This window comes from Mustela lutreola, chromosome 10 (assembly GCF_030435805.1).
Source record: "Mustela lutreola isolate mMusLut2 chromosome 10, mMusLut2.pri, whole genome shotgun sequence".
In the NCBI taxonomy this organism is placed as follows: domain Eukaryota; kingdom Metazoa; phylum Chordata; class Mammalia; order Carnivora; family Mustelidae; genus Mustela; species Mustela lutreola.
This window is the reverse complement of record NC_081299.1, coordinates 110,202,843-110,211,847: the sequence shown is the minus strand read 5'-3', so window position 1 is coordinate 110,211,847 and position 9,005 is coordinate 110,202,843. Positions and strand designations below refer to the sequence as shown.

At 42.5% G+C, this 9,005-nt stretch overlaps 1 protein-coding gene across 4 annotated transcripts in view; it reads right to left on the bottom strand.

Annotated features, from left to right (window-relative positions):
- LOC131809833 (histone H2B type 2-F-like) overlaps nt 1–8,965 on the bottom strand; it is a 20,970-nt gene extending 12,005 nt beyond the window's left edge. Inside the window, exon 1 of one of the 4 annotated variants that reach the window (XR_009345311.1) lies at nt 7,400–8,870. Coding sequence is in view for 2 of the 4 variants with exons in the window: in XM_059137253.1 (XP_058993236.1) it covers nt 7,723–8,099 (377 nt within the window). In the remaining 2 variants the exon portion in view is untranslated. Of the gene's footprint in view, nt 1–7,399 lie in introns of all 4 variants that reach the window. The other 3 variants (XR_009345312.1, XM_059137253.1, XM_059137254.1) reach the window with 3 other exon arrangements.
- Between the last annotated feature and the right edge of the window lie 40 nt (nt 8,966–9,005).

The following is a 9,005-nucleotide window of genomic DNA, read 5'->3' as shown; positions in this document are numbered from 1 at the left end:
AGAGAGCCCAATGCAGGACTCGATCCCAGGACCCTGGGATCATGACCTGAGCTGCAGGCAGAGGCTTTTTACCCACTGAGCCACCCAGGCGCCCCAAGAAGAATATTTTAAGTTATGTCCTTGCATTAGGATTAGTTAATGTGTCTCATATACTTTCAAGTTTTTCAACACTTGTTGAGCTTCCATTTGTCATCTTTCACATGGTCAGTTGTTATCAGTATTTATGTGAATTCAAAATGTATGTTTTCTACTTTGGATACAAGATGGTGTGGGGGTAAGTATAGTTATGACTCATTTTGTTAACCATGTTCTTGAGATCCTTTATATCCTCAACAGGTTTTAGTCGACTTGATCTGCCAATGCCTGAGACCCCACTTTTCCCCGTTAGAAATGATTTGCATATACTAATCCAGAAAGATTGATCTGTTATGCCCCTTTCCCATCTAAACACATCCCACAATCTTAATACCATGAAATACACCTCCCTTAGACTATGAAAAGTTTCTTAGTTTTTTTTCTGTAGGCCAAGGATTGAAATTCAAGTTTTACCTAACTTTAATTCTCCTGCTAATCCTAAAATGGTGTTCTCTACACATAGTTGCTATTTCTGATAAAAAGTTTTCACTTAAGAATAATCCTGTTGCCCAGTCCCTTAACAGTAATGTGAAAAACAAAAAACAAACAAAAAACTATGAACAATTCAAACACTTAAAAAGACACCAGGGGAAAAGTCCCCTACAGAGACACTTCAACAAGCGAAATAACTTTTCCTCATTTTTGATAGTGTAGCAGGTAGAGTGCAGAAGCCTAAGGAAACAAGAGTATATTCACTTGTTGGAAGTAACCCTATTATATCTAGGTTAACAAGTGTGTCTTTCTCTTTCTCCTTATTCTAGTGTTATAATGTGGGCCTTGAGTCTAGACATGCCAAACTAGATGAAACACATCTCCAGAAAGAAATTCAAGTAGTGCAAGGCCCAACCCTAGGACTGGGAGTTATATTAAGAACACTGAACAACTTTTGCCCAGGGTTGTATCTGTGGTGTAGCTGAGCTGTATTTCACACTCCTTCTTGTCCAAGTTTTCCTTCAATGCATTTGAAAATTAGAATCTACCAAGTAGAAACTAAAAGTTAGACAAGGCTCAAACATCATTGCCTACAAAAACAAAGCTGAGGTCATAAGTCATCAACCTGACTCCACCAAGCCCATTTTAAAATTCCTGATTTTAACATTTTCCAAATATTTGCCTATTTGGTCTCCTTTTGGTTATAAGGTGTGTCCTTCTCTGTGGTACCTAATAATGTGCCCTAAATCATTTTTATTCACTTGCCTTGCTCCTGTGTTAAGTCCTTAAAATCCAGAGCTTTCAACTCAGAAATCAGAAATAGGAAAGAAGTATTTAAGGAAAGTATTTTATTTTTCTGGAGAACAATCGATGCAAAGTATTGCAAACTTCATCTGACTTTAAAAAAAAAAAAAAAAAAAAAGGTTTTTGCCAGATAATATAGGTCTTTATAGAGCACTGCTAACAGACACTATAAATAAGGTCTTTTGTATCCTAATTCATTTTTTTCCTTCAGGACACATGACAGATACTTGAAGTTTCTACAGAATCAAAGACCTGACCAGTAAATTGTGAAATTGCCTTCTTGGATGATGTTTTAGAAAATGAAGGTGAGGGATGTCTGGGTGGCTCAGTTGGTTAAGCAGCTGCCTTCAGCTCAGGTCATGATCCCAGCATCCTGGGATGGAGTCCCACATCGGGCTCCTTGCTCAGCAGGGAGCCTGCTTCTCCCTCAGCCTCTGCCTGCCATTCTGTCTGCCTGTGCTCGCTCTCTCTCTGAAGAATAAATAAAAATCTTTAAATAAAAAAAAAAAAAAAAGAAAAGCAAATGAAGGTGACTCTCTCAAATCACTAGAAATCTCTTAAAGCCATACTTGTTGGGACAGGAAGAATGCTCCGGAGATACAATGGTACCTGCAGGAAGCGCCTAACTACAATCATAAGGAAACACTGATCAAATACTTACCGTGTTCCAAGTACTCTACGAAGCACACACAACACATTATCTCACTTAATATCATAACAAACCTGTAAGGTAGGTTCCATTATTTTGCTCATTTTACAGAGGAAGAAATTGAGAGTCAGAGGAGTAAAGACACTTTCCCAAGGTCATATGGCTCTTAGGTGGGAAGATTGAGACTCACCTTCCATGCCCAGCATGGAGCCCAATGCAGTGGGGCCTGAACACGTGACCCCAAGATGAAAATCTGAGTTCGGACCAAGTTGGTCGCTCAACCACCTGAGCCACCCAGGGGCCCCTCAGCCAGTATTTTTTGACTTTATTATAATCAGTTTGCTGTAACGGGTCCCTGACTAGAGACCAGGGGTGGACTGTGACATAATAAGAAATCTATATCTAGTCTCTGCCCCTGGTTTCTGACACAGAGCTCCTCAATCTCTTGGAATTTCCTTGGTAATGGGAAGGGTCTTTTGTTCTAAAGAGTTGGATTTTATGGGCTCCTAGGAAGCTTCAGGATGGAAGCTGGACACCAGAAAGGCCAAGCTATAATTAGAAGCTTTTAGCCCCAACCCTGCCATCCTCCAGGGAGAAGATGGGATAGAGATTGAGCCAATAATCCATCATGTCTACTTGATAAAGCCTCCATAAAAATCCCCAAACTATGGGGCTCGGAAAGCTTCCAGGTTGGTGCACACATACATCTCAGGAGGGTGGACACCACAGCTCCACAGGGACAGAAGCTCCCGCACTTGGGACCCTTCTGCCCTTGTCCTGTGTACATCTTCATCTGGATCATCATCTGTATCCTTTCCTATATCCTTTGTAATAAACTGGTAAACATGTCCCCCAGGGTTCCATGAGCCATCGTAACAAATGATCAAACCTGAAGAGGGGAAAATGGGAACCGTTTATTTGTAGCCAAGACTGACAGAAGCCTGGGTAACCTGGAGACCCCCTACTGTGAGTAGTGTCTGAAGTAGGGGGTGGTCTTATGGGGCTGAGCCCTTAATCTGTGGTATCTGTGCCAAATCCAGGGAGGTAAGGTCAGAATTGCTTGGTGTGGAGAACCCGCACATTTGGTAGCTGGAAGTATTGAGAGTAGCAGAGGCAACAAAAGTTTTCTTTTACCCTCTTACTGCTTCTCAATCAGTGTAGGTTGGTATAAATATCCAACAACTTACACTGTGAAGCTTCTCAACTGGGTTATGGACCATAGCTGTTGCAACCTCAGCAGGGTTTGGGGAAATGTTACAAGCGGGAAGAGGAGTGCAGAATTATGACCTCTAGTCACAGAGTATAGAATGGTGGAGAATTTCATCTACCAAAATCAGATGATTAAAAAATTGAAAGAGGTTACAGAAAATTGGATAAAACTAAAACTTAAAAAAATTCCCAAAGGACACTTGATATATTGGTTACAAACAGTATTCCAGAGAAACCTCATGGACTTGGGAAGGAGGATACCTCTATATCCCATCACCCATATAGGACCTGGCACATGTAAGTTCTCCTCATGGAATGTTCCTGAACCCTTCAGCCAGAGGCAACCTATCATTCTCCTTAACTCATAATATTTCCTTCTTACCCGTCCTCTGGGAATAACACATTTTGCCTTGAGTTGTAATTATTTTTATTCTGGCATAATCCCTTTATGAGATGTAGTTACATCTTTTTATCCATCTCATTGCTTTGCTAATATATGTTTGATATAGTTCTTTGATTACGCATGAAAAGAAAACACACCCTGATTTTATATTTCAAAAGTCTGTTTATGTTTGCAATATGGGATCTAGAATTTTTTTTTTTTTATCAAGTTTTCTATTTTTGCCAAATCATGATGGCTCAGCTATAGTTAGGAAATGTAGAAAAAAATCGCTATCTAGTAATTCTCCAAAACAGTCTTGTTCCCTAAGATTGACATTCTTTCATAACTCCTACTTTATGCCCCTCAAGGAGATCATATAACTTATTTCCCATCTGTTGTCCTGTGTTTGAATTATAGTCATCGAATTTAAGTATTTTGACTCTTAGATCACTTTGAGAAAATGCACCCAGTTTTAAAATGAGGCATTTGTCTACAAATTATGACAAAGTAAACGGTCATGTTTGTAAGTTTATACAGATTCCACAATCCATTCCCCAGTAGTTGAAATAATGACTAACCAGTCTTTAATGACACTTGACCTAACCCAGACCAAGCCCATTTGCAATGCTCATTGGATCTGATATTTAAAGCTCCTTATCTTCATACCACATACTTTTTTCATCTTTTGGAATGCATCCCCCTCCTCATGGTTGTTTGCAGCACTGGAAAAGCAGCATCTAAACTAGGCTGGAAAAGCTCCAGTAGAATCCCACTGTTTTGGTCATATAGATACAGTGAATAAAGGGAAGCAATCAAGTGCAGTACTCTTTCTGCCCCTCTTAGGCGTTTTTAATCTCCGACAGTTGTTTTAACTGGGTCAGTAATTATTATGAGTGTTTCAGGTTAAAGGAGCAAGAAAATTAGGAAAAAGAGGAGAAAAAAAAAGCCTATTGGAGTACATGAATGTACCACCTTCAGACCAATTTTCTAGATCCTCTGGTCTGGGCAATCAGTCAACAAACTTTCCCTGTGATGTTTTTTGTTTTAAATTTTTTTAAGATTTTATTTGAGAGAGAGCACGACAGGGGCAGAGGAAGAGGGAGGAGAGTGAGAAAATCCCAAGCAGACTCAGCAGCTGAGTGGGGAGCCCAACTCAGGGCTTGATCTCATGACCCTGAGATAATGACCTGAGCTGAAGCCAAAAGTCAGTTGCTGCACCAACTGAGGCACCCAGGTGCTCCACGATGCTATTTTATAGTGGACACTAGAACAGCCTTTGTGAAAATTCCCAAGGAGTAATTTTTTTTTTAAGATTTTATTTATTTATTTGACAGGCAGAGATCACAAGTAGGCATAGAGGCAGGCAGAGAGAGAGAGAGAGAGAGAGAGAGAGAGGAGGAGGAAGCAGGCTCCCTGCTGAGCAGAGAGCCCAATGCAGGACTTGATCCCAGGACCCTGGGATCATGACCTGAGCTGAAGGCAGAGGCTTTAACCCACTGAGCCACCCAGGCACCCCCCAAGGAGTAATTTTTTAAGAAAGTAAACCCTGGGGACGTCTGGGTGGCTCAGTCCTTTAAGCAGCTGCCTTCGGCTCAGGTTGTGATCCCAGGGTCCTAGGTTTGAGTTCTGCATTAGGATCCTTGCTCAGCGGGGAGTCTGCTTCTCCCTCTGCTTATGCGTGCTCTCTAACAAATGAATAAATAAAATCTTAAAAAATTAAACCGTGTCTTCTATTAGAAGACAAACAAGAACATGTAGAAGCAAGGGAAAAAATCTAAGGAAAAGGGGCTACCTAGTTCACAAGGCTATAGTTAATTGAAAATTCATTGTGCAAGGAACAAAGAAAGCCTTAAGAGTTAAAAGGAGAAAGACTTCCTATGACCTAGAATGGGATGGGAAGGCTTCGAGGACCAAGATGTGAGCAACGGTACCAGCGGACAGACAGACAATGAGTAGTGTGAGAGCAACAGAAAGTAGTACAGTTTAGAAGGACCATCTAACAAAGGCACAAAGAAAGAGAAGAGGCAGTACAGGACAGTGGGTACTGCATTTTGGCTCTGCCAGAGATCGGAGGAAAACAAGCAACTGAAGGGGAAAGTTTTGGCCAGATGGCAGAAGACCTTTAGTTTCAGGATAAGGGGCTGAGGCTTACTCTTTTGGTCATGAGTAATTAAAGATATAACTTTTGATTAGGTGAGCCAGCTGACAATGCTCTAACAACTTCTAAAGACCATGAGAAACATGGGTCACTCAGCGAGGAGAGCCTGCAAGATCCAAGGGGAGGACACCAGATGGGGTCTCTGAGAGGCTGGTAACTTGACAGAGTAGAACACAGACACCCTGCCCTTTTCACTTATTAACTTTTCCAATTATAAAATGTGCCGCATAACAATTTCTTTTCTTTTACTGGGAAATTAAAATTCTCAGTGAGTCATCCCTCTTGCCAGGGAAAAGGACTCAGAAAAATCTTGATTTTCCAGGGAAAGAAATCATATACAGCTCATTTTATGTAATTTTAAGTGGATGTAAATTTGAACTCTTACATTATAAATAAAATTCATGGGACGCCTGGGTGGCTATCAGTTGGGCAGCTGCCTTCGGCTCAGGTCATGGTCCTGGGGTCCTGCTATCGAATCCCCAATCGGGCTCCTTGCTTAGTGGGGAGCCTGCTTCTCTGCCTGCTTATGCTCTCTGACAAAATAAAATGTTTAAAATAAATTTATTTTAAACAAACTTGTCAAGCAAATTCCTTAATATTGATCAAGAATGGCTTAATTTCAAAGCTTGCCAAATGAACTGGAAATGATTTTTCCTTTCACCTTAAGGGTACCTGTGGTTTGGTAAGGCATTCACCAGCCTGTCGGGATGTCTTGAATTATGCAAGTTTTGATCTAAGGGGTCTTTAGAAATTCATCCCATAGGTTAGTTGTGTCCTTTGCATACCATGCACCCCAAACTTAAAAAAAAAAAATACACCAGAGAACACTAAAAACCACCTAACTCCCCAGTCCCCACTTTAACCTGGCTTTATCAGGAAGTTCCAGGACAGGCACCTGGAAATCCATCTAACAAGCACCAAGGTGGTTCTTATAACCAGGAAAGCTGTTACAGAAAAACAAGTTCCTTGCCCTGGATAAGGTAATTTTCCTGTGCAGTGTTAAGTAATCAGAGTAAACCTGTGTTCTGCTCAGCTTTCACCAAAAGCAGTAACATTGACCTACATGGTGGGGTGGAAGGAAGATTTAAGCCAAATGAGAAATCCTGATGTAACGGAAGTCTGGGCGCTGGGTCTACCAACTGCCACATAAGGACTGGGGTTGCAGAGGTGATGAACTCTTGGCTGTGGGGGCTGCCCTATGCATTTTGGAATTATCGGTATCCCTGACCTTTACCCACTAAATGCCAGTTAGCATCCCTCCCCAGGAGATGACTTTGTCTCCAGGCTGGGACTAAATCCAAAGGGTGGGAAGGCAAGATTTTTTACCTGGCTGAAGGATTGGGTTAAGGAGGAAGTTAGGTAAGGAGTGCGAAGTCGGAACTTACACATAGGTCAGTAGACTAAAGCATATTGCTTTATTGCTCATCGTTCTTGACAGACACCGAGAAACGTTTACGAATAGAACATTAAGGCAGTGGGGAATGGAGGGACTTCCACGGGTACGCTAAGAAAAACAAATTCCAGCTCACTTAGAAACCTTTGGGTTGACATTTAGACAGAAAAGTAAAACAGCACCCCCCACCAAAAACAAAACAACTTTAAACTATAGCAAACCTGCTTGCTCACTCACCTGTATCTAAGCTTCCATCGCGAACTCCGTAGAACAAGGTAGAGACCATTTTGGCAACTAGTTTTTCCTTACCAGTAAGAGTCGTGCCACTAGGGGACACCACCACACGCAGGCTCCAGATTTTAAGAGCCCCGGTAATCTTTACCACGGTCCCAACCTAGCCCCAAACCCAAATGTTCTCGAGTTTACAGGCCCACCCTGCCTAACCAAAAGCCAATCTTCAAGCAGGTGTTTACAGCCACTTTCTGTGACAAATTAAGTGGCTCTGAAAAGAGCCGTTTGGGTCAAGTAGCTGTTCTATTGCGTCCTTTACGTGCCCTTACTTCGAGCTGGTGTACTTGGTGACCGCCTTGGTGCCCTCGGACACGGCGTGCTTGGCCAGCTCGCCGGGCAGCAGCAGGCGCACGGCCGTCTGGATCTCCCGCGACGTGATGGTGGAGCGCTTGTTGTAATGCGCCAAGCGGGAGGCCTCGCCGGCGATGCGCTCAAAGATGTCGTTGACGAAGGAGTTCATGATGCCCATGGCCTTGGACGAGATGCCGGTGTCCGGGTGCACCTGCTTCAACACTTTATACACGTAAACGGAATAGCTCTCCTTACGGCTGCGCTTGCGCTTCTTGCCGTCCTTCTTCTGCACTTTGGTAACAGCTTTCTTAGAGCCTTTCTTGGGAGCAGGAGCCGACTTTGCTGGATCAGGCATTTTTGCAAGAAGAAACACCACACGCCAGGAACGATCCGGACTATTTTCGAAGGGCTTGGTTACGCGCTACTTATAGAGCCTGTATGCAAATGAAGGCTCGTACACGCCTGCATTTTTATTGGTTAATTTCCAACAATGTCGTCATAGGGGGTGGAGTCCACATAGATAAAGCATCGGCTCATACTTCCTTAGTGGCTAGCAGAGTAAATGTGTTCTTAGCCAATCAAAATGTTCCATTTCAGGCTACCCAATAGTTTCACCTGTTTGGGGGCTTTAGAGGATGGTTTTCACTTTTCAGTCCTATGCCTGCGTACGAAAGAGATCTGAAGAACAGCTGAAGACAACTTTCTCCTATTTTTGCACCGTTTTACTTCTCTATGCTTTGTGGAAGTTTGTTTTGCTTTTTGGGTTTTAGAATACCTAAGCCCACATCTCAAAAAAAAAAAAAAAAAAAAAATCCGGTGTTTCCCTCAAATTCCTGTTTGCGCCGCTTAGATTATGCAATGAGGAACATATTAGGTCACCGCCTTTACAATTCTTAAAACATATACCAGGGAAAGACTTCAGTATTTAAACAGGCACTTACATCTGGTTTAGTTCTCCCAACTGTAAAATCTGGCTGATAAACTCAGATTCCCATTCCAGCCGTTATCACAAACCCACATGACGGTCTTCCCACTTAATTTCTGTATCTGACGCTCGCCTTTTAAGTAACTCCGCACCTAAAAAGCAGGATTGGCAAAAATGATCTATAAACCATTTCAGCTGTTCTAGCGCGCCAGCCGACTAAGGCTGATTCTATGATCTCACTACCCGACACGTGCGAGTTGCCCCTGATGTCTCTATCCAGTGCACCAGTGCGCTATACCAAGGCCGCCACAGGCGAAAAACTGCACAGCTGCTCTT